Genomic DNA, 26,183 nt, shown 5'->3' with positions numbered 1-26,183 from the left:
ATTGCAAATGATGCTCTTGAATTACTCAGTTTGGACTCCTGAGCACCCGCCGTCAAGCTGCGCTAGGAAGAGATTGAGGTGACCTCTTGGGATACTCAAGCGCAGGGATAAAAACTCTTGGGCCAAGTGCTGGCGCCTGGCACACAAAGCTGGCAGCGGGCAAGGCCCTGCAATGCGGTCTCCATTTCCTCCTTCCTTGCCACCCACATGGAATTAGGTTGGGGGGGGGGTGTTCTAAATATCTAGTGAATGGAGAGTTTGCTCACAAGCACCTAAGCATCAATATAGCAATCGCAAATTGGGGGAAGCCAAGAAATCGAAACTTTGTGCACCATACTTTGAAGCTGCTGATTTTGTAACATTACACTGCTGATAAAAGGTTTTTTCCCCAGATGAGATCTGGACCTCAATTCTTCACTAGATTCCAGCAAGGACAACATGTGTAAAGAATCTTAACTCCTACAAGTATTTATTCAGAGGTGCATAGGGTGGCAACCTTACCTCCACGTCAATTCTAGGTGTACACCCAAAATATAAATATAAATGCATGTAGCACGTAGGTACATTCATTAAGAAGCCATGTAGAGTTTATTCTCATGGCACAATCGAGGGCAAAATCGAGGTCTGCCTCTCCTCTGTGTAATGTGTCAAACGTTCCTAAGTTAAACTTGCTCTTCCTCTTGCTCAGGAGAGCCCTCAGGAAATTCCCGTCACATCTTGAAAACAAGACCCGTGAGAAAAGTTACCTTAAAGCTTTTAAAGCTATATGAATCGTCTTTTAACTTACTCAAATGGATTTTCATCAGAGAACAGTTTTAAGAAATAAGTTACTTTATTTAACAGGTTGTTCAAGAGACAAATGCTGTAGCTTTTGGACCAACCACATTAAGCATGGAGGTTCCTCAGTCTCTCTCCCCCACCCGCCCCAAGTAATCTCAAAGCAATGTGCCACGGCTGGGAATAAAAACCCCTTCACTGTGCAACCAGAAAGTCGTGGCACGTCATGGCAAACAGGAGGCTGTTAGCAAGGTTCTGCTTTCTCATTCCTTGCCATGAGTTGCTTTTGCTTAAAAAAATTTTTTTAGAATGCATCAGGTTTGGGATTGTTTTTTAAACAAAATAATTCATGAGAAAGTTTCACCATGACAACTGGGCCGGAACTTTATTGCCTCTGGTCTGTCGAAGGGATTTTTCTAGGTAGTTACAATTTAACTTACAGATTCTGATCACGTGACTGAAATAAAAACCTTGATTCCCAAATATTCTCATGTAGCAAGGTATTTCTAATTCTACATATTGGTATATATATATTAAAAAAATCAAATACGAGGGTTTGAATTTTGTTTAAGCATTCACTTTTTCTAATATTTGGCAAAAGAAAGTGATTTGTGAAGGGGAAGATTACTGCCAAGTTGAAGAGTGGGTTGATTTTATGAATACTATCAACCCTAAAAGGTTCACAACTTTTAATTTTTTTTTAAAAAAAAAATATCAACACACACATACTAATGGGCATAAAGTTTGGGCATTTTTCAGTCTCTCGAAGAGCTGGGCATTTACATTCAGAAGCAAGCCAACAATAAGCCAAACACCTCTTGCCACTGGACACAATCCAACCAAGCGCTTATTTGATAGCACACTTCCCACTGAAAAGAAAATTTGACCAGTTTGTGCCTGTTGAACTGAACACTCTTCTTAAAATTCAGAGAGGCGATCACACAAATAACCTTAGTTTCTCTGCTACTTAAGACAGCAATGCTTTATGTAATGCAGTTTTATAATTACACAGTAATTATAAATTGTGTAGTACCAAACTGATGGCAAAATCCATTTTGTTGAAAAGGCCTCAACATTGCAAAAGGAATTATCTTTAAAAAGAAACAAAAAACAGCACAGCATTTATGCCCCAACCTTCTCCACAGGGACAGAGTTAAGTACATCTCATTTGAAGAAAAAAAAAAGAACACCAAAACACAAGAAATACACAGCATACATACATCAATGACTCATTCTGAAAAAACTGTACCCAAATTTTCTTAAGACCGAAAACAGCACACACACCTTGTAGTTTTCATAATTCAAGTCTCCACTGATATTTACACGAGAGAGAGAAAAGAAACAATGCAAGCAGTAAAGCAATATATTTGACTTTGCAAACTGGCTTCTGAAGAAGGGATTCCCAATTTTTATCTAATGGTTTTCTTAAATTAACACAAGACTGAGCTTTACCAAAAGGGCACAGCTGGGAAAAAGGGAAGCCCCTTTCTCACAACTTCATACAGGTTTTAAAAAAGATAAAGCAATTTAATACTCAAGTATCTTCCCTAAAATTATTTAGCATGTGCATAAGTGTTTTCTTTCTTTCTTTTCTAATTTTATGGATAAATGAGATAGGACACAATATGCCAAGCCTGAACTTTCCCTTTTTTTAAAGATTAGAAAAGGACTTCTAATATCGGATGGGGAAAACAACTCATGTTTCCTCTGCGAAATGATTTCCAGAAAACAGCTTAGTATCGCTCGTGAAGTTACATGACATTATAGCCAGAAGGCGTTTCAAGTGCTGCTTTTGCCATGTAAAAACACAAGGACTAAAGCCGTGGCTCAAAAGGAAAAGCCAGACTCTGTGAACTGGACACAAGTGTAGAAGCAGATGAAGTGCAGTGGAGCCCAGTTCAGATGCCAAAGTTTCCCCGTTGCTTAGGCACTGGGGAAGACTGGGAGATCCCAGGGGCTCCCACTAATTCTCTCCCATGCCAGATCTCTCCCCATTCCTTTTATTAACCATGTTTAGTGTGGCACTTGAACCAAGATCAATACTGTAGTCAACTTTAACCAAGGTATGCAAACTAGCTCCTTCACTTACGTTTCAAACTCTATCTTAAAAGCATTGGGGAGATGGGATTGCTACACACGGCTAAAAGGGAAGAGGGGTTCATGAGCCCAAAGCGCACTCCCAGTTTCTCCACCATGGTTAAGCAAAACATTTCTTTCGCCTGACCCAGCCAACGTTAAGCACCACTAAAGAGTCAACGATACACTTAAGACTCTCCCACTAATAGTGCTTAACCTATTTGGCCAGATTATGCTATACTATGTACTTGCTTGGGAAAGATAAACTTGTGAACCCAGCAAGTCTGGAGCTCACACAAAGGCTTCACTTAAGCAGGAGAGCTCTTGTGCGAGCAATAACCTCGCACAGGGATTTCTGTGGCCACGATTGCAAAAATGAATTGAGGCGTTCCTGCTTGCTCAAGGTGTCTATGTGCTAGAGCCTGGCAGAACTTTTGCTCGGAGTAGGGATCCCTCTGTTTTGACAACCACAGCGATTTGCGGTTAATATGGTAAGTTGCCTGTCACCGATGAAGGACGTGGACCATAATGTCAGTACCGCTAACATCATAAAAATTTTGTATTAATGGCTCAAACCATCAAGTATAGAAGAAAATGCATATCACACTCATTGTTATACCCACGATCAAAAACCTCTGTTGGCCCTAATCAAGGATTCTATGTATTGTGTAGCAAACATTATAAATTCAGTACTGTATTCAAGTTTTAACATTTCAGTAGAAGTTAATGGGGGCGGGAAAGATTTCCTGGACAAAGAGATGCTACAAAAAATTTTATTGGGTAACTAAGAGCAGTTGTGAGCAACTTATCACCCACATTCTAGGATGAATCCTGCTGGTCTTTCTATCAGAAAACCCCACCCCACTCTTGGAAGTTAGAAATAACATGACCCATGATACTTCGCCCCAAGGATTGAGGGGTAATGGTAAGTGCCCCAATTCCCTGAAGAAGGTGGACACCCCTGCCGCCCTGGAATGGTGTCGTCCAAGTTAGCTGCAAGACAGTCTACTGAGGGCGTGGTGTTGGAGAGGGTATCACTAATTTAGGTGGGCAAAGGTATTCCAGGCCCTGCCTCTTTTTCTCTGCATGCATGGCATTGCAAAGAAACGGCTGGAGTGCTGGCAGACAAGGGAAGCCACTGAGTGTGGGCAGGGGGGACAGCAAGAAGCAAGAGGCAGAGACTTAGCAAGATTCACATGGCCCAGCTACTGAGGATTGGGGCCCTAAAGGATGGTTCACCTTTCAACATTAGGCACCCAGTGTTTCCGACTAGATTATTAAAATATGGATACTGTTGAGCGCCGTATCTGTCCTGCGTTTCAGCAGCATTCACTGTTAGACACAACAGAACTTCAGTCAAGCAGCTACATAGCTGGATAGCCCGATATTGGCGGGCAGAAAAGCCCAGACCTTTTGCCAGGGTATTTTTGACATTTGCTTTAGAACAAAGCAAAGAAACCCCTTGCCACTCACATAGACAATAGCTGTGAACGGACCGTACGGAACCAGATCCAACGAATCACTCTTTTAGGATATTCTCGGCAAAGTCTTTGCAGCTAGCCCAAAGGTGTGCTACTCGAAGCTTTTCTGAAACAGACTGCGATGCTGATCTGTGAAATTATTACGCCAAAAGATTTTGCTTGGTGAAGACAGCATGTGCCTTTAGGAGGAACAAGAAATTTAAAAAAAAAAAAATCCAAAAAGCATTTTAAGATTTATGGAAAGGATTAGGGTGCTTCATTTTTAAAAAAAGAAAAAGAATGATATCCACAATGCTGGAGTTTTCAAATGGGCAAGGCTGGCCCAGGCTAGATGAGAAGCCCAAACCACCCATCGTCTGATATGGTCCAAAGTAGATCCTTAAAGGTTTGACTCAACCCCCAGCCTTTATTTCTTGAGGATTGGTCTTCAGTCCTGTTCAGTCAGTCAGCAGAAATTGACTGTGCAATTTTCCCCCAGGTTGTTTATTTTGTACAGACTATGTACATTCTAGAAGGTTCATTTAGCACTACACTGTCGTACTTTTTATTCCAGCAATTTGAGGGCGTGCAAATTCCACGAAGTCGTCAATAAGAACAGGCCATGCCCCTGGAAGAAAAGAGGGAGAGGGGTGGAATTATTAAGCTTGCAGAATGCCTTATCTGAAGAGTTGGGGGCTATAATTTGCCCCCCTAGCTGTTACAAGAAAATGTCACCAGAAAATATTTAGCATTTTATGTGTTCCAAGCTCTTCACATGCATTGTTACCTCAGAACAGCCCTTCAGTTTTGGCCAGTATTTTTATTTTCATCATTTAATAATAATTTTAAAAATCTTAAAATTTTTAATCCTGGGACAGCCACTCTTTGACACACACTTTTTAAAAAGTGAGAGCAGTTAGTCAGAAAACTTTATACAAGTTTCTACAAGATGGAATGCTAAGTTTTTTTCTTGGATATGCTAATTTTGGGATTTTTTTATACAATTTAAAAAAGAAAAGAAAGATTAGCATTCACAGAGCCACACGCAGCACCCTGCTGCAGAAGGAGATCTTTGGATCAAGCAATAGGCCAGCAGGGTTATATTTAAAAAGCTTCGAAACGTGGGCAGAGTGCCTTTCCCTGCCAAGCAAGTGCAGCCCTACCCCTGCCCAGCACAAAAGAGAAGTTTACAAGGCTTGCTCCCCCCCACCCTGTTTTCTGCACTCCTCTTTATAAAGATGCTCCAAGTCTCTCTATCTGATCCTTGAGAGTCTCCCTGGACCACCACCCATTGTCCTACTTCGCTCCTTTCATGGGGTGTTACTCCTGGCTGGATTGTGTTCTGAAAATGCCTCGTTTGCCTGGCCGGAGTGGGGAGCATGTGCAGAGATTGCCCACTATATGAAGGTACAGTTCACCTTCATTGCTTCATCCGCATCTGCTCCCACCCACTACTGCCAAGTGGCCCCTGGAAGGAAGGTGGCTAAGAAGGAAAGGCAGCCCTCAAACTGAACAAGATCTCCCACCCCTGCTGTACACAGCTCAGAGCTGTCTTTCACCCCGCCATCTTGGTTTTTCGCTCATGCAGAAACAGGCAGCTCCTCGTTCGCGCCCAAGGGACGGGAAGAGAGCAAGTGTGCGGAGCTGAGCAAAACATTCAAGGGCAAGCAGAAAGGGAAGTCACACATGGTTGCAAGTTCAGCCAATCAGACACGGAGGTGCGGCAGATTCAGTGGTGCGGGGGCCAGCCTGGCAACCCAACTGAGCAGCGTAAGAGGAGAAGCAACTCAATAGTGGAAACAGCAGCAGGTGTTCCTTGCTGTGGAGAGGCTGGCTTGCCAGAATTAGATCCGTAGTCACTATGAGGATGGCAATGACTAGAATTGTTCGAGTCCTGGATTGAGCTCAGAATATGCAAGAAATGAGCGGCTTTATTTTTCCAGAAAACTGTTTTAATACCCACTGTGCCCCTTATGATATCAGGGATTTCCAACGAATTGAAAATTATAGTAGGAGGGGAAGCCAACAGGAAAATACGGAAGGTCCAGGGCAAAAGCAGGATCACTTAGGGAGAGAAGCTTCTTGGGGACAGAGCACTCCACACAGGCCAAAGTGCCCCAAGAGGAACAAATAGCAAGTTTACCTTCCTCGTCATAATTCGACATATCATCTGCGATCATCGCGCTGAAGTCTAGAAGAAGGTTCCAAGTGTCCTTTGGTATAGATCTTTTATGATGTTCCTGTTTGAGGGAGATCAGAGTGTGAAAAGCATTAGCTACACATGACATCCCTGGAAGGGCCAGAGGAAAGGCTTTGTCTTAATGGAAGAGCATGCAGAATGTCCCAGCTTCAGTCTCCAGCTGAGAGGCCCTTAGGACTGGCTATGAATCCAGTTCTTATTCCTTGGGAGATACTGCCAATAAGAACAGACTGGGCTAGTGGCTCAAGATACAAAACCTGCAGCACCACGGCATGTTTGCATATGACCTGTGAAGTCAAACACAGCCCACCAACCAGGCCCGTTTTTGCAGCAAAGCCAGTCAGGCGCCTTACACAGCTGCAAATCCCAAAGGCTTTAGAACCATGGTGGGTCGGGGGGGAACCCCCAAAATAATTCTCTAAGAGATATCCAAAATAATCCTTTTTTAAAAGAATGCCATTTGGGATTTCTGCTTTTGGTTGTCATCCCAACACCCTTTTCCTTCAAGTTTTAAAATCAAAAAAGGTTTTGGGGCAGGAAAGCTGCTGGTTATCTACAGTGTGGATTTGGCTGGTGGGCTGCTAGCTAGCTGACAAATGCCACATGCGGCAAAGGTTGTTGATCTAGGACCCGTAGGGAAGAGTCAGGGTGCAGAACCTCCCAGAACTGGGCACTTAGTCATTACTAATGAGGCAATTCATACTTGCGCTTACCAATAAAAATTTGTTCCACAAGTCTAGGAATTTAAATCGTCCATGAAGTACTAAATTCCAGTAGGCGATGGCCATTTCTAAGTCTGCAACATTAAAGAAAATGGGTAATTAAATAAGTAATTGAGGCTTTCCCCCTCCCCCCCTTGTCCAGACACACCTGTTCGGGAATTGCACAGTAAAAGTGAGGGTTGCAAAGAACACTCTCTAGGTACAGTAACACTTAAGAGTGTTTCGGGATCTTGGGCTGGGGAATGAGTGGTTCTCCAGATGTGGTTGGGCTCCAATTCCTGTTTGTCCCAGCCAGTCTGGCCAATGGTCAGGGATGATGGAAGTCATAGTCCAGCCACATCTGGAAGGCCCGAGGCTTCCCAGTCCTGATCCTGGGTATCCGCCCTTTCCTCAAGATATTAAAGGCAGCGTGCAGGCAGGAGTTTGCCCGTGTTCAATGCGGCATCACCTTCTCCCTCCCTCCTCCTGGACAGCTTTGCACGCTGTGACAAAGACTGCTTCCTAAACTATAAAGGGTAAAGGGACCCGTGACCATTAGGTCCAGTCGTGACTGACTCTGGGGTTGCGGCGCTCATCTCGCTTTATTGGCCGAGGGAGCCGGCGTACAGCTTCCGGGTCATGTGGCCAGCATGACTAAGCCGCTTCTGGCGAACCAGAGGAGCGTACGGAAATGCCGTTTACCTTCCCGCCAGAGTGGTACCTATTTATCTACTTGCACTTTGACGTGCTTTCGAACTGCTAGGTTGGCAGGAGCAGGGACAGAGCAACAGGAGCTCACCCCGTCGCGGGGATTCGAACCGCCAACCATCTGATCGGCAAGTCCTAGGCTCTGTGGTTTAACCCACAGCGCCACCTGCGTCCCTCCTAAACTATACCAAGATTCAAATACAGCTTATTTGTTATAATTCTTACAATTCCCTGTCAATTGAAAATGCTTTTGGGAAAAGAGAACTTAGAAACACTACTGAACGAACCAACCTTATCGGCAGTCCTCCAGTGCGCAAGCATGCCGAAGTATCAGGACACTTTCCCAAGAAGATATGTTTGCTTAGGGAAGCTTACTAGGGTAATCTCAATGTGTAAACACCACTTTGGAGGCAAGGGGTGCTTTCTCTCCTCAATTGCAGCTGTAGCCCAATATGGACCCTGACTTGGATCACTCACTTCTGTACAAGGAAATATTGGCATACATACCTAAACCTTTTTGTCCCGGATTCTTTGCGAAGTTGAAGGTAAACTGATAAAAATCCTTAAATCTTCCTGGCTCTTTCAATTCTTGTTCCATTTTTGGAAGCTGGGCCTTTAGTTTTTCTATGCTGTCACATCTGTTGTTGGGTTTATTTATTTGGTTTAAAAAACAAACAAACACAAAAGTTTATCTGTGCATTAGTTTAGGATCATGTTCTAAATACTTTGTAAAATGGCATTACTAAAAGTAATGTCACATATATATAGCCTGATCATTCCTGAAGCTCTCTTTTCTATTAAGCGGTGCTGAAAATACATTATCACCAACACATTTGCGGAACTTTCCTGGGAGGCAGAGGCTGAGGCCACCTCTCCAAGAAATACAAGAAACCCCCTTTGGGCACCAACTCCTCTTCTGTTCAAATCTATGGATACGATTACAGCGGCAAACATCACCAAAGAAAAATCAAGCAAAATACCACAGCTGGGAAGGGGCAACATTTGAAAACAGGCTTTTTAATCTCAACAATCTGGCAGATGGTGAGTTGTTCTTGTGAACAGACAAGGTCTCAAAGAAATGCATTATCAGGAGCGCAAAGAATGCCATGCTCAAATACACCATCTGTGCTCCCTCATACCTCAATCGAACCTTGCATCGACATGCTTATTGGCATTTAGAAGACAAAACACTGAGCAAATGTATGTATCAGATAGTTTGAATGCCTTGTAGCTGAAGATTTGCATGGAGCATTTTGTTTTAAATTTCAGCATATGGCCCAGACCTATATTTTTACAGAGTTGAAAGTAGCAGTGTGTATGATTTCCTAGGAGCTTCGTGGGGACTGAGGGAGCTGCCAGGAGCCCTTTGCATGGCATTGAAAGGAGCCCAGAGATGCTACTGCAAAGCTGCACCTGAGGCTGGCACTGGGAAATCAAGTGTGTGTGAAATAAATTGTGTTCATTCATAGAGACACAAACACATAATACACATTCCTCCACCAGATAAGAGTTTGAATGGCTCTTCCTGAGTTACGTAAGATTCTGCTTCAAGCATGGAAGTACAAACCTTTCCTTGAACAGAATAGCATGGCCCGCCTACTTTCATAGAGTTGTTGAGCACTTACCCTAGTTCTGTCATCCCATCCATGAATTCCGTTTTTAAAAATTCACATTGCGTCGCAGCTCTGAACTTCCAGGCAATGATCAATACACTAATACTGGCAGGGTCAAGTGCAAGGTCATCACAAAACTGCTGTATGCCATCTATGCCAATTTTATTCTCATCTTGAGGATCTTGGAGTATAAGAGGGAAACAAAATAAAATGAATGGAAGTCTCCGTCTTTTTGAAACCATTTATAATAAAAGGTATGGCAGCCGAGCACTCGTTCAAGAACCTGCTTCCTAAGGCCATTAAATGCTGTCAGTTGCTACATAGCATTCATTTTTATGCGCTGTTTTAAGTGTGTTCCCTCTGCAAACCTCATCTTACCTGCAATCACAATTGCATTGGAAGGTGGGTCACTTATTCCCATTTCAAGAAAGAGAGCATGACTCAACCCAATGTGCTCCCTGAAGGACTGGATTTTACCTCTGTGAAGAGGAGTTAAAATGCAGTCCAGGACAAAAGATTCTCGGGAGAAGGAAAAGGAAGGCTTTCCTGTGTCTCAGGGTTGATGAGATGGCTTGACAAATGATTGCCTGGGAGGATGAGAACAAACTGGGCAACCCAGAAGCTCTGCCAGTAAGTCTAGCAGCATGATGGCAAGAACAAGCATCTGTGTAGCAATCGGAAGGAAGACCCAGCTCCAGATCTACTTTCAGCCATGACACTCACCTTAAGACCCTTTAACCATCTCTCAGTCTAACCCACCTCACATGGTTGTTGCAAGGATACAATGTGGGATGGTGGGGGAATGTTTCCCACCCTGAGCTGCCTAGAGGAAGGGTGGGATAAAAATGTCATAAATAAAGGGTAGCCTTTGTTGCAATGCTTATAGGGCACTGCGTTCTTGGTCTGTTCTGGCAACAGCTGAAACTCAAGTTTCTGGCCTGGATTCCAAATGGAATCTATTGCCAGCAAAAAGATGCATATAACACGTCTTTTTGAAAAGGAAAAGGAAAACTGCACTATACTTACCTTTATATCTATTATATAGCTGTTCTAACTTCTTTCTGTCCAATGATCCTTTAACATTTTCTCGTATATACAGTTCAGGGTTTTGGAAAAAGTTATCTGTTGCAACATCTAGCTTCCAGTCATTCTGAGACAGGCAATTCACTGCGGTCTTTTCGCTGGACTGTGTGAAGATCATAAACTGCCGAACTTTATCTTTCTGTGATGACTTCAGCTTGTTCTAGAAAAGTATCAGAAAACACAAGAACAGTGAGATCTCCCGTGTGGAAGCACCTGAGGAGGAATATCCAACTTCAACCTGTAGCTCAAAAGGGCCACTTTCCTCAAGTGAATGGTACCTGATAGAGAATTAAGGTGGACATACAGAAAGCCTACCTGTGGTGTTCAACTCCTTCTAATTAAGAATTTAATTCCAAGCTCAATGGTGCCCAAAGCAGCTCACAAGTTCAACAAACAAGCTATGCAACAGAATCAAGGATAAAACATTGTGTGATGGCTCTCCTTTCTATTTGAGACAACCAGCAACTTGGCTCATGGATGTGTCCCGCTCTTTTGTGATAGGGAGGATGTAGCAGCCACAGAAACACTCATGGCAGATCCTCTAAACCAGTGGTTTTCAACCTGTGGGTCTCCTGATGTTGTTGGACTACAACTCCCATCATCCCTGACCACTGGTCATGCTGGCTAGGAATGATGGGAGTTGTAGTCTGACAACATCAGGGGACCCACAGGTTGAGAACCACGGTTCTAAATGTTCCACAGAAAGCACATTACAGGGCTTAGGAGGGGACAACAGCTGTGACACAAAGAGACACACATGCATCCAAATATGTCAGTTTCCAGGAGAGCAGTTAGAAGGGAAACCTGCCCAACAGGTTTCAGCACTAGGCAGACACTACTGGCAGGTCTCCTATAAACTGTTCTCACACCAAATCCCCCAAACTACTGGCTGAACTTGGGGAAGAAGTGTTGTATAAGAGCTATGTGAGGTTGCAATGAAAATGCAAAAATGCAGGAGCATGCAGGAAGCATATGCATATGTCCCTTTAGATCACAGCCTATACCTTCCCTGAAGCCTTATTGCTAACAGCCTGGCACAGTCTCCAGTATTGCAAATTGTTGGTGTATTTGCTCCATTATCACACAACAATTAATTTGGCTTCCTGACTAATGGAGATTCATAGCCAGTAAACAAGGCCATACGATAGCATCATCTGATGGAGAAACTACACCAAACAGTCACATGATAAAGCAAGTGGTTTCAGACATTACGACTGTGATAAGAATCCACATCTATCTATAGTTACCTATTTTCCCCTGGCTTAAGAAGGCAAGTATAAAAGCCACAAATGGTACAAACAGAATATAGCTTCACTGAATTTCTATTCATGTCTCTCAGCTTATACAAAGATGCTATATTACAAGTTTATTTATACGCATTCCTATTTTAATTGCTTCTGTACATAAAAAACAATTAAATGTTTCTATCGTGTATTGTTTATTTGAAGAGATTCTCCCTTGCTTTTTTATCAATAAATATTCAAGGTGGCTAACAAGACAAACATGCATACAACAAAGAAAATTACAATTTAAACCAAAAAGAGCAGTGAGAAGCAGTAAAGGAGATCATCTGCATAGCTGTCAACTTTTCCCTTTTCTTGCGAGGAATCCTATTCGGAATAAGGGAATTTCCCTTAAAAAAAAGGGAAACGTTGACAGCTATGAACCTGTCAAATACATGGAAGAATAAAAACCATCTTCTTGACTTGTCTCCTGGAAAACAGCAAATTTGCTGCCACCTTGACACCTCGGAGATGGGACACCACCACATGGGGGGGGGGGGGAAATACCTTAGCCCAGATCCCCACCCACCAAACCTCAACAGGCACTCAGGGGTACTCAGAACAGACCTACGGAAAAGATCTCAAAGTTTGTACAACTATGCACACAAAAAGTACCCAAACACATGAAAGCAAATACCAACATTCTATAGAAAGTCAGACCATAGTACAGTGGTGCCCCGCAAGACGAATGCCTCGCAAGACGAAAAACTCGCTAGACGAAAGGGTTTTCCGTTTTTTGAGTCGTTCCGCAAGACGAATTTCCCTATGGGCTTGCTTCGCAAGACGAAACATCTTGTGAGTTCTTGCGAGTTTGTTTCCTTTTTCTTAAAGCCGCTAAGCCGCTAATAGCCGCTAAGCTGCTAATAGCCGCTAATAGCCATGCTTCGCAAGACGAAAAAACCGCAAGACGAAGAGACTCGCGGAACGGATTAATTTCGTCTTGCGAGGCACCACTCTACCCTGATAGTCAGAAAATCTAATTATGAGGGCCAAAATCCACAGTTACTTTAGGTGTGCCCAAGGGTCTGGGAATGACCCATGGGACCTTTGTCCTTCCTTTTTTAAAGAGCAGGAAACACAGAGAGTGGCATATCACAAACTACGTTTTAACCTCATCTCAGTTTGCCTTGCAGCATGGGAGCTGTTGCTTGAGAAACTAAAGCCCACCTTAGCCTATTTTGCATTTTTCTCTTGTGAACCACCCTGGTATCTATGGATGAAGGGCAGTATACAAGTTTAATAAACAAACAAACAAACAAACTAGCTTTGCATCCCAGCCACAGCAAATTTAAACAAAGGAAGCTGAAAAATACAATTCCATAATTTTGTCTACACAAATTTTAAAAAATGGCAGGTTGTTTACCTTTTCCCTTTGACAAACACGTGATAAGATATAGGAGCACCACCTACTTGCTGGCTGTTCAGTGAGGCTGGGAACTCAGCCCTCAACAATGGGCATAAGGCACCTTAGCACAGCTTTAAGGAAGTGACATTTTGGTGTGCTACCTCAACACTCTTAAGGAAACTTCTTGGAGTGGAACTACATATAACAGGTGTGTTGCTGTTAAAAAAAGAAAAAAGAAGAAAGAAGAAAGACCTCCCTGTTAAAGTCTCTCCACTCCACTCCCCACAATAGTGTTCATCAGCACTTAGCCATGTTGTGATGTCACTGTGTTGTGTATTTCCCCGTCCCTGTCATTTAATGGGTGGAGCGCAGGCAGAGAAATGTGTTGCATGCCGACATTATGATGTGGCAGGTTACAAGGGAGAAAGGACAGTGCCGTTTTGAACAGCAACTCCATGTCGCTCAGCACTTCAGTACCTGGGAACCACTTTCAATGGGGCTACATTTCTTTAAATATCAGTGAACAATCCCAAAACGCAGTATCATGAACAGGTGTTGAGGACAACAGAGCGGTAATCATCACCCCCATACTGTGACCAAACTGCTGTTGCTGATGTGCCTATATGGCACTGGTCTGATGCCAGAATGAACTTTTAAGCTCTCTGGTTTTCTTACAATGTTCTGGGAGGCTCTCGCAAGATCTCCAATGGCCCCACAAGATCTAGCAAAGCCTACCAGAGAGTGGGAGTTTTAAAGCTCTCTGCCTTGCTTGAGGGCAAAGACCATTTGGCACACTGGCTCCAGAAGGTAAGACTGTTCATGTGCTTTTATGTCTATGCACCAACCCGAGAACATAACCTCTGTGCAAAAGGAGTTCCCCAATTTGGGTGATGCTACAAAGAAAGTCCTTCCCTGGGCTGCCATTCCTCTCAATCCTGAGGGCGGTAAAACTACCAAGAAAAGCCCCTCTGGATGAAGGCAGTGTGAATATATATTTATTCAAGTTAATGGGATTGTTCCATAGTAAGTCGCTTGAAAATTGTAGCCATGGTAATTTAGTTTACATAAATTTAGTTTATTAGTGGGCTTCTGAGGTTCTTTCAGGTACTTTAGCCTGTTAAGCGGTTTGAGAACTTCTAACTACTGGCTAGACCAGGGGTCTGCAACCCGCGGCTCCGGAGCTGCATGTGGCTCTTTTACACCTTTGCCGCGGCTCCGGGGCGGATACTAGCAAGGGGAAGAGGCACATTGTGCGCCCCGACACTCCCCACTGTGGCGGGCACTGTACTGGCTGTGATGTACAGTCACGCACCGTCCCGACGTCACGCACCGTTAGTCACGCACCGTCCCGACGTCACCTTCCCGCCCGCTGTCAGATCGGAGGGCAGCGGTGCGCATGTTTGCGGCTCCCAGTGTTTTTTTTCTTCGGAAACGGGTCCAAGTGGCTCTTTTTGTCTTAAAGGTTGCAGACCCCTGGGCTAGACCATTTGGCACAATGGTCTAACTACTGGCTACACTATATATATATATATATATATATATATATATATATATATATATATATGCTTTCGTAGATTTTCACGGGTATAGGAATGCAGGTTTTGGTGTCCTCGGGTGTCTTCCCGTGTAAAAGTTGGGGTGTCTGGGCGACGTTTCGACGAGGTCTCACTCGTCATCTTCAGGCTGGTGCTTTCGGCTTCTTGTTACTGGAACAGAGCAGGATCTCAGTGTTTGAGTTCCTATAAATACTGTTGAGGAGGTGTGGTGTATAGCCTCCAATGTTCTGGGCCGAGAGGAAGTTCCCAGGCTAGTGTGCCTTTTCTTCTTTTGTTCCTTAATTGCTTGAGGGATATCTTGAGTGATTTCTTGAGTGATATCCTGAGTACCACTTAGGTGGGTCATTAGGTGTGGATTAGTTGCTAAAGCCTTTGTGTCTTGACCTCTTGAACTTTGTGAAGAGTTTTTCTGAGAAGATGGCTGTACTGCAATTAGTTGTGCTCTGGCTTGGCTTCGTGTATAGGGGCGAGCTGTGGTTTTGTGGCCTGTGCCAGCCAGATCTGTGTAGGGATTGCAGGGGGGTGCAGCATCCGGAGGTGCCACCATGGTTTGGCTACTGGATGGTGTCTGTAATTTATCTGTGGAGAGGGTCTGGGTTTGGGTCTGGTGTGGTTGATTGGTGATGGCGTTCTGTGTGCCTCTGGATCTGGTGTCAGTTTTTGTGGGGAGGGCTAATTTCCAGATGTCTGGCAAGCGGGATGTGTCGTCACGCTTGTTCATGTTGTGAGGGTGTTTCTCTATCTCGATGGCTTCCATGATTATTCTCTTGTGGTGATGTTCCATGTTAGAGAGCAATTTGGAATCTGCAAAATTAATTTCGTGTCCTGTTTCTTTCATGTGTTGGAAAAGAGAGGAAGTTTTTTCTTCTTTTTTGACGGCATTCTTGTGTTCTGCGATACGTGCATTTATTCGTCTGTTTGTTTGTCCAATGTACGTGGCTGGGCAGACTTTGCAGGGTATTTCATAGACCCCTTGGTTTTCCAACTGGATTTTATCCTTGGGGTTTCTGAGGATATTGGCTATCTTTTGGTTGGCGCAAAAGGCTGTTTTGATATTGTGTTTATGGAGGATTTTGCTAATTTTATCTGTAGTGCCCTTGATATAAGGAAGGAGGGCCATGCCATTGTTTTCTTCTGTGTCTTGGTTTTTGGGGGGTGTTTCTTTTTGGATTAGCTTCGTAACCCTGTTTTGCTGGTATCCATTGGCAATTAACACATTTGAGAGATTCTGTAACTCAGTTGTCAAGTGGTCTTTGTCAGCCAGGCGTTTGGTTCTGGAGATGAGAGTCTTGGCTACGGAGTTTATTTGTGCAGGGTGGTGGTGTGATTGTGCATGTAAGTAGCGGTTGGTGTGTGTTTTTTTCTGTGTGTGTGTGTGTGTGTGTGTGTGTATATATATAGAGAGAGAGAGAGAGTGGTACCTCGGGATGCGAACGGGAGCCGTTCCGGAGCCCCGTTCGCATCCTGAGTGGAACGTAAGACGCGACAGCACGCCTGTGCGTTTCGCCGCTTCTGTGCGTTACATCATTTTGACCATCTGCGCATGCGCGAGCGGCGAAACCTGGAAGTAACACGCTCCGTTACTTCCGGGTCGCTGCAGAGCGCAACCCGAAAATACTTATCCTGAAGCGTATTTATCCTGAGGTATGACTGTGTGTGTGTGTATTCATTCATATATCTGGGGCCTAATTCATACACTGGCAACCAGTGCAGCTGTTTTAAAATAGGGTTTATATGACATTTTAAGAGGAACCCTGGCCAGTAATCTGGTTGCCACATTTTGAACCAGCTAAAGTTTCTAAATTGTTTTCAAGGGCTGCCTGAAGTAAAATGCATTGCAACAGTATAATCCAGAGGTTACCAGAAGGTGCAATAGAGTGGCCAAGTCATCTCTATCCATGAGGGGCAAAACAGTCAGAGTTGGAAAAAGGCACACCTGAGCCTCCAGTGACAGTGCTAGATCCAGGAACACCCCCAAGCTACAGATCTGCACCTTTCAGATGACTGCAATCCCATCAAAAATAGGCCGCCTTCCCATCTTCCACACTCAAGAACTCAGAACGCAGAACAGCACCTCTATTTTTTCAAGATTCAGCTTCAATTTACTGGCCCACATTTACTGAAGAACACCAACTTATGATAGCAAGAACAAACTTGGAACCTAATTATATATCCAAACATGTCAAGTCCAGATGACATATCCAATCATTTTCTAGTTCTTTAGCCCAACTATTTATAGAGGAAGGTGTCCCACACCTCTTGAGACACTTATTACAGTATAAATATGCCTTGCCACAGCTTATATTTAGACTGGGTAAGTGCTCCATTGTGTTAGTCTCCTCACAGGAAGTTGGGTGTTGATTTGTGCAAAGGCAATAAATTAGTTTTAAGGAGAAAACATCCTGGGTGTGTGTGCTGTGAGGCCAAAGTTAAATGCACTCAAAACACCTTGAGTAGTTCAGGAGCCTCGGTACACTCACTGTATTTCCTGAAGAATCTTGCATGATGTTTTCCTGAAGCCTGTGCAATGTGGCAGAGGAAGCCAGTAGTTAGAAGTTCTCAAACCGCTTAACAGGCTAAAGTACCTGAAAGAACTTCAGAAGCCCACGAATCAACTAAATTTATGTAAACTAAATTACCATGGCTACAATTTTCAAGCGACTTACTATGGAACAATCCCATTAACTTGAATAAATTCTGTAAAATAATTTTATTTTTTTTTTATAAATTTTTTATTAATTTTACAATTTTTTATACACAATACAAACAAATAAAAAGACAAACAAACATGTATAATTTCATAACCTTTTTTTTTCATAAACCTTACATCTCGGACTCCCCCAAACCTCCCCTTTCTGCATCCAAAATTTAAAAATTTTTTCAGCAAATCCTAACTTTAGACTTCTCAAATATATTCCTTCATTATTCTTTTCTTTAACTTAATCTTTTATCGCTGTAATCTCCTTATCTTTCTAAAGAACCTCAACACTTTAACATTCATCAATTTTGTAATATTTCTTAAGATAGATTTTAAATTTCTTCCATTCTTCTTCCGCCATCTCTTTCCCCTGATCACGGATTCTGCCAGTCATTTCAGCCAATGACATATAGTCCATCACCTTCATCTGCCATTCTTCCAGAGTGGGTAAATCTTGTGTCTTCCAATACTTTGCAATAAGAATTCTTGCTGCTGTTGTGGCATACAAAAAGAATGTCCTGTCTTTCTTTGACACCAATTGGCAGGCAATGCCCAGGAGAAAGGCCTCTGGTTTCTTAGGGAAGGTACATTTAAGTACCTTTTTCATCTCATTATATATCATTTCCCAGAAAGCCTTAATCTTCGGGCACGTCCACCAAAGGTGATAAAAGGTACCTTCAGTTTCATTACATTTCCAACACTTATTATCTGTAAAATAATTTTACCTAGAAAATCATTTTTTAAAATCTATTCCTCTTCTGCTTGCCTTTTAGTAAGGATTTCTAATGGCAAAAAAAATGGTATGAAAACTGAAGCCTTTCAGCATGATGTTTAAAATCTAGCCTAAAAGGTAAATACGGATGACTGCACCTTACAACCCTATTCTAACAAACATATCTGAAGCTGCTCTGTGATCCTCGGATGAACAGCATTATATAAATTTAATAAATAATAGCAGCAGCAACAACAACAACAACCTGGAAGTAAGAGCTACCAATCTAAATGAGACAGACTCCTAAAGTAAGTGTGCATATGATTATTGTCTTAAAATGCTTTCCCCACGAAAGAAGGGATTACATCTGAATAAATATGGTTGATATGGTTTCCTTGCCTCATAAGCAAGAAAAAATTTGTGACACAGAGAAACATAAATGAAACATGCATTCACAAGCAGTCTTGTGGCATTTTAAAGACTAACAGATTTCTATGGTTTTAAGCTTTTGTGAACTGGATCTCATTCCAACAGATGCATAAAAGATTACTCAGCAGTTACCTGAGATTATTCCTCAGATATATATAGTATATAGTATGTATCAAATGTTGTCCTTCCTTTCATGGAAAGCTTTTTGATTCAATAAAGCTTTCTGTGAATGAAAGAGGGAAGAAGGCATTTTTTTGGGGGGGGGAGGAATCCCCCTTCCCTGTGCTGCCTCTGCACACCCCACTCCCATAAATGGCATGAACACTGGCACAGGGGGACTGCAAAGAAGAGAAGGACAGCATGGGATGCAATCATTCACATTCACACACACGTCAAAATGATGATATCCAAGTGGCAGCATAGCAACAAGTTTGCAAACGGTTCACAACAGCAGTCAGTGGTGGTACTATTCAATATCTTTCTAGGTGCACTATGCTAATTTAACATCTGGAGTGGGAAGAAAAGCTGTGGTCCAGTCAAGCTTAAATCAACCTGAACCGAATTTGCTCATAAACTGTCGTGCATCAATTTCAAACCGGAGCCTCACTTTGGAGTCTTCTGTTGAAATGTGGCGATTCTGAGGTGAGCAATAGATTCTCTCCCACTACCTTCTGAACACTTCCATTTTTCAGTATCGTTTTCCCCTCTGTCTTTTTTTGGGCATCTACCTGTTTCTTTTACGTGAATAACGAAAAGGCATTAATGAGAGGTGATGGCACATTCGCATCACAGGATGAGCAAGCAAGCAAGCAAGCAAGCAAGCCCCTAAGGGGAATTACTGGCGTTACGTCCTGCAATAGCACCACCTGACACAATACAGGAGAGCAGAGTTGGCATCTGGGTTCATAGCAGGGCTCAGCCCCTTTGTCTATCAGGCGGCCAGTTGTTGCAAGTGAGCAACCGCTGGGTTATGGAGCTGTCGGTTGGCAAAATGGGCCTTTCCATAGGTCATTTATGTCACTCTGAAGCAGTTTTTGGCTGGGGGCCGCAGAGGGCAACAAGCACATTTCATCCACTTTCTCTTCCAGGTCCTGCCCTGTAGTGAGCGGCAACTCCTGGGCACCAGCCTCATGACGTGCTGCAGAGCCACAAGGCAGAGCTGGAGGACAAAGTGCCAGGATGCCACCCCTACTGCCAGTTAAGGACAACCACCATGCAGCTGCTGCTGCTGCTGCTGCCCACAGACGCTTTCGCAGGGTTTGAAACTGTCTTTTGAGGTGCCACGAGGCAGTTGGGGGAGCTTCAGCTGAAACCAGGCTAACCCCAGCTAACCCTCTCTGGAGTACCCGCCTGCTTGCATGCACACGTGCGCACACACACCGCAACAAAAGAGGTGTCTCCACGAATCGCAACTGCAAACAGAGATAGGTGCAGCATGCAAAGAGAGAGAGGAGGAGAGAGATGCTTCCCCCAGGTTGGAGAGAGAGATAGAGGGAAAAGGAAAAAGAAAAAAGCGAAACAAGGAAGAGGAGGCCCAGGCACCCAAGATCAAGCAGCACCCATATGCCCAGGGGGGGTTTTCTCCCCCTACCAGTTACCCCACCAGTCCTCCAAGGTGGTTTTTTTTTTGGGGGGGGGAAGAGAAAAATAACCCTAAACCTCCCTGACACATCATATACAGAAACCCCTGAAGCCCAGCCACACGCAAACCCTTTGGAGCCCCTCCATACACCCCAACGGGGCACCCCCCAAAATCCCCCCACCCACCCCCACTTCAGCTCCCTGAGGGGGGTGGGAGGTGGATTTCCACACCAGGGCCGACCCCCAGCCTCTATATCTCAAAGCCCCCCACCCTCTCAGCAGAGGCGGCTTGTGGGAAGTGGGTGAGGGCCGGGCTGCTTCTCACCGGCGCCGAAGCGGCCCCCCCCCTCAACCCCTGCACCCCCCGACTCTCTCTCTCTCCCCCCCCCCACCCCGACTAGGCCCCGCGTTGCCAGGCGATGGCGGCGCTTCCTCCCTCCGCCCGCTCTCCCTCCCCGCCGGGGCCGAAGGGCCTCACCATGGTGGGGGCTGCGCGCGGGCCTCTCTCCCCTCCCGGGCCGGCTGAGGCGGACACTGAGGAGGCGGGAGGAGGGTCGGTGGCGGCGGCGGCGGCGGCTCCCGGGGCTCCTCCTCGCGGGCCCTGCCTTCCGCCGCCGACCCGCTCATGCGCACTGCGGCGGGGCCGCCCCGGGCCGAGACCGACCGGTGTGAGGAGAGCGAGAACGGCGCCCGGCCGGCCGGGGATCCGGCGAGGAGAGGCGCGAGGGGGGGGGGCGGGGGAATAGGCCGTGAGGGGGGGCTTCTCCTCACGCGCGCGGAAGCCTCTGAGGAAGGCTCTTTTTTGGGGGGGGCAAGAGATCATGACACCCCCCCCCACCCCCATACATTTAGGGGCCTGAAATAAGGTGGGCGGAGATTGGGGTCTCCCGGGGGGGCAGCGAGAGCTCAGTGGGGTGACCTATGTGGGGAAAGGGCAGAGCTCCGGAGGCCTGATGGAGCTGCTCGCCCCTCTTTCTTCGGGGGACGGGAGAATTCCAATGGGGGGGGGGAGAGCATTTTCAAAATGATCGAAAAACATCGAAAGTAAACCCCCAGGAAAGCTTGCTCCCCATAATGGCCTCTTTTTTTGGGGGGGTATTTTTACCTGTGATTCCCCCTCAAAAAAGTTCAACAACTTTAGGGGGCAATCTCCCCCCCCCCCAAAAAAAGGGGGGAAGCCAACCCAAGCATCCAAATTAGAATGAATAATCTGTGCACATGGTTAAAGATTTGAAGAGAGAACAATTTTTGGGGGGGGGGAATTAGGATAGATAAAAGAATATACTGTTATGCATAACTAAAAGGAGGATGATTTTGAAGTATGTTATAGTTAGATTTTCGACGGAATGGTTTTTTTGTAAGTTATTCGATGTCCCTGGAGGAAAGTGTGATTGTAAAGAATATTTTTTATTTTAAAAAAACACTCCCCCCCCAAAAAAAAAAACATAACAAAAATCCTGGCTTCGCCCCTGCAAAAACCCCAAGGCAATTTGAGTAGTGCGTCTTATCACAGGGACTCTTTATGGGGGGGGGGAGATTTGGTCCTCTTCCTCCTCCTCCATTGGATGGTCCATGGGGACCATAAATATTTGAAGGGGGGCAAAGTTAATGGGCATTGCCATTCAACTGGGGGGGGGTGTATATGCCACATCATGTGGTCAGTTATGTGGGGCAGGGCCCATCTCCACTACTGGATTCAAGTTGCCCACCCCCCATGGTCACACACCCAGAGGAAGGAAATGAAGTATCTCCCTGTAGGGCCACACCTGAGATGGAGACCCCCTAAGGGGCAAAGGTGAGCAGGGTCACTCCTTCACACCCCTCTTCTGGCTAATGATGCCTTCCCTGACATGTGAATGAGGATCAAGATCCTGTAGAGCAGGGGTCAACAACCGTCCCTCAGACCATGTGGGGGGTCGGACTATAATTTTTTTTGTGGGGGGGGGAGAACAAATTCCTATGCCCCACAAATAACCCAGAGATGCATTTTAAATAAAAGGACATATTCTACTCATGTAAAAACACACTGATTCCCGGACCATCCGCGGGCCGGATTGAGAAGGCAATTGGGCTGCATCCGGCCCACGGGCCTTAGGTTGCCGACCCCTGCTGTAGAGAGCACTGAGACACTTAATGAGGTGGTTCATGAGGAAAAGAAAAAACTGGTACCCCTGGTAGGGATGGTATTGGAAAGTTCACGTGGACATGTGTCTGTGTATATGCTTGTATGTGCACGCCTGTTTGGTGTGGCCAAAACGGGATTTTTATAAACGCCAGAGAGCCAGCATGGTGAAATAGGAGGAGAACCATGGACGCAGGAGAGCTTTGGACTTTGGCTCAGGAGATCCAGGATCAAATCCCTAGGTGATATTGGACTATAGTTGCATATGCCCCACTTAACCCACATCACAGGGTCATTGTGGAGAGAAAACGGGGCGACCCCAATGTACCCCCACAATTGCCAAGCTTGGGATAGATCTGTGATGGCAGTGATCACAGCAGTTTGATTCTGGTTTGAGGGTAGCAAATTGATGGGAGTGAAAACACCTATATTGTGTGAAGAAAGCATCGGGGGAAAGGAATATCCCATGGGGTAGATAGTACTGGGGGGAAATCTCACCTTCCTCTCCCTCCAGATAAATTGCAATTGCCTTTCATGCACAAACTCCAGTGGGCAGAGAGAAGGGGATTGGGTAAACAACAGAATCACACAGTTCACTGTGACTGACCACCTACTGGGAAAGAGACCTTCTTGGTAGTAGCGCCTGCCCTGTGGAATGCCCTCCCTGCAGATGTCAAGGCAAAAAGCAACTATTTTACTTTTAAGAGACAACTGAAGGCGGCCCTGTTTAGAGAAGTTTTTAATGTTTGATGCTGTATTGTTTTTAATATTCGGTTGGAAGCTAACCAGAGTGGCTGGGGAAACCCAGCCAGATGGGCAGGATATAAATAATATATTATTATTATTATTATTATTATTATTATTATTATTATTATTATTATTACTATCATCATCATCATCCTTGAAGTTGTAGGTTGCTCGCAATGTTATAACCTCCCAACATTTGTAAAATGATGTATGCTGTTGTTTGGTGTCCCCTGAGACGCCAATTCTCTTTATTTGATGATCTTTCAAAAATACATGTATATTATGTTGGGGTGATAATTCCTGAATCCAACTATCTGGATTAGTGCACTGTTTTTCCTGGCAAGTCCAGCTCTTCTCATCTCCTGTTTCCATCTCTTTTTGCTCAAGAGTGCGATATAGGAGCTCCAAAGCAAGAGAAAACAATTATTTATACATACTCCCAACTTAGTCTCTCAACTCCTCCAAGGCAATGCAGTTCAAAGCCTCCATCCCCCCCCCCCCCCAAAATAGTGGCCAAGCTTTCAAAAACAATCACAAATGTTAATTCTAACAAAGGTGATACCCTATATTTTGGAATGTGTTTTCTTTTCCTATGAACCAACATGGCTATTTGCATATTTTCATATTTCCCAAAAATACATTTCACAAAAGCCAGGGAGGGGAAAAGATGCAGGACTGGCCAGGCAACTAGGAAAGGGAAATAGTTTCTACTCTGGAGGCATCATGCAGCCCAATCCTTTGCAGTTTTCAATGAGCTTAGGCTAGATTGTATTTAACAACTCACCATCTTGCAACTAGGAATTTCACACAGGTGACTGATGGGCCTATCCATATATATATATTTATAAACCTGCTAAGGGGCTAGTACCTTGCACTTCCATATTGGTTGTGAGTGAGATTTCTCCAGCTATGCAGCCAGCATGGAGAGATGCTACTGCAGCTTTTTAAACAAGGCACACCTAACACTACACACGATCAGGCAATAAGTCTGGATTAATGCCCTATTTTTCCTGGCAAGTCCTGCTTGTGGCACAATGTGAATTGTGTCAGCTACTGGGGAGCCTGAAGGATCTTGGCTTGGATGTGTCTGGTTCCTGGTACCTCTATGACTAAGAACAATTAGTACAGAACCTACTACTGTACTTAATCAGACTTCATTGAAGCTTTCGCTGATCTTGCCAGTCCCCTGCCTGGCATTACTGTAAATTGTCATTTCTGATAAACTACTCAGCACGCAAAATTGTTTAGTTTGTTTTTTGATCTGATTTATCCTTCCAATGCACAGTCTCCAATATGTTGAGAAAGCAGACAAAGGTAACTGGAACTCAGGGTGGTTGTGCTATGAAATTGATTGTGAATAGATTTGGGTAGAAGCCAAATAAAGTACTTCTTCCCACAACGTGCAATTAATTTGCGGAACTCACCCACTGGCCTGGAAAAGGCATGAGACAAATTCACGCATGATAGTTCTGTCAGTGGCTATTAGCCACAACGGCGATACAGAAGTGACAAGTTCAGAGGCAATGCGCAGCTGGGTACCACTTGCCAAAGAGGGGCAGCAGATAATACTGCTAACCTTCAAGCCCTGCTTCCGAGTTTCACTGGTTCACCGATTCATCATACGGCAAATCTACGATTGCAGCTTTAGTTGAGGGATAATTAAATTGTTCAAAGCTTACAAACCTACAAAACAACGTAGGAAAAGGCTGATGCAACTTTTCTCTTCCTGTTTACTCCTAATAGTATGACGACTTTGAAGTGGCAATTAGTTTACAGCACACATATCAGGGTTTTTAGGTTACAGGTCAAGGGTGTCCCAGCTGTGTTGCCTGAATCTCTGACCCAATTCTTCCCAAGTGCTTCAAGGCATTGCTACCTAATTATCCTTCAGGTGTAAACAGGCATTGGCCCGTTCACACTAAAACAGGGCTGGGGAACCTTTGGTCCTCCAGCTGTAGCTGAACAACTCCTATCACCCCTGATCATTGGCTATAAGGGTTGGTCCTGGTAGTAACCAGTCTGGTCACATCTGGAGGGCCACAGATTCCCGCCTGTGCTGAACAAGTTTGGCATGATGAGAATAAATTATGTTAGCATCACACACTCCCCTCTCTTACTCCCACATTGCCACGAGACCTATGGAAGCATTCACTTCCATTTTTGATTTAAGCATAGCTTGTCAGTCAGTCAATCCAACAAATTGTGATCAATCTAAACTATGGTTTGTTGTGGGGTGCTAACTACGCTCCACATGTGATTGGTGGATTAAGGGGCTCCATGTGGGCCTTCTTAGCAGCTGCTCCCAGACTTTGGAACTCCCTCCCTAGAGAAGCTAGACTGGCTCGCTCCTCTTTACGCCAGCAGGAGAAGACTTTTTTTTTTTTTGCAACAGGCTTTTGGGAATTGACTGCTTTTAATGAAAGGGCCTGTTGTCTTTGTCCATGGAGTTTTGAATTATGGTGCTGGAGGAGACTCTTGAGAGTCCCATGGACTGCAAGAAGATCAAACCTATCCATTCTTAAGGAATCAGCCCTGAGTGCTCACTGGAAGGACAGATCGTGAAGCTGAGGCTCCAATACTTTGGCCACCTCATGAGAAGAGAAGACTCCCTGGAAAAGACCCTGATGTTGGGAAAGATTGAAGGCACAAGAAGAAGGGGACGACAGAGGACGAGATGGTTGGACAGCGTTCTCGAAGCTACAAACATGAGCCTGACCAAACTGCGGGAGGTAGTGGAAGACAGGAGTGCCTGGCGTGCTCTGGTCCATGGGGTCACGAAGAGTCGGACACGACTAAATGACTAAACAAATGAAAGGGCTGGTGTCGTGCTGCTTCTATTGTAATTATTTGTATGGTTTTAACAGACACTATATCATCTATCTATCACAGTGTTTCCCAACCGGTGTTCCACGGCACACTAGTGTGCCGCGAGACGTTGCCTGGTGTGCCATGGGAGGGAGGCGGGCGAGTCGGGCGGTGAGAGGCGGGGCGGCGGCGGCGAGGAGAGGCCGCCCAGCGCGGGGCTCTCGCCGTCTGCCTGCCTGGCTGCCTGCGTGGCGCTGACGTCACGGGGCTGTAACGTGCCCCACATA

At 44.8% G+C, this 26,183-nt stretch overlaps 1 protein-coding gene across 1 annotated transcript; it reads right to left on the bottom strand.

Annotated features, from left to right (window-relative positions):
• Positions 1-1,135: 1,135 nt before the first annotated feature.
• DCUN1D1 (defective in cullin neddylation 1 domain containing 1) lies at positions 1,136-20,889 on the bottom strand. Its single transcript, XM_028731654.2, has 7 exons — positions 20,701-20,889; positions 10,562-10,778; positions 9,548-9,716; positions 8,430-8,560; positions 7,227-7,309; positions 6,457-6,553; positions 1,136-4,941 (listed from the first exon to the last, which is right to left on the bottom strand). The coding sequence occupies exons 1-7, from the start codon at positions 20,701-20,703 to the stop codon at positions 4,862-4,864; spliced, it is 780 nt and encodes a 259-aa protein (XP_028587487.1). The 5' UTR covers positions 20,704-20,889; the 3' UTR covers positions 1,136-4,861.
• Between the last annotated feature and the right edge of the window lie 5,294 nt (positions 20,890-26,183).

The sequence above is a fragment of the Podarcis muralis genome, chromosome 6 (genome assembly GCF_964188315.1).
Source record: "Podarcis muralis chromosome 6, rPodMur119.hap1.1, whole genome shotgun sequence".
Classification (NCBI taxonomy): Eukaryota; Metazoa; Chordata; class Lepidosauria; order Squamata; family Lacertidae; genus Podarcis; species Podarcis muralis.
Note: the sequence above shows the minus strand (reverse complement) of the source record. Positions and strands in the feature narration are given on the sequence as shown.

What these genes read in the sequence shown, in the direction of transcription:
- DCUN1D1 (XM_028731654.2), bottom strand. An exon ending in GATGGGATGACAGAACTAGG is followed by an intron (nt 8,561 to 9,547) that starts GTAAGTGCTCAA and finishes ACCCAACAACAG; the next exon opens with ATGTGACAGCATAGAAAAAC. An exon ending in TGTGGAACAAATTTTTATTG is followed by an intron (nt 6,554 to 7,226) that starts GTAAGCGCAAGT and finishes TCCCTCAAACAG; the next exon opens with GAACATCATAAAAGATCTAT.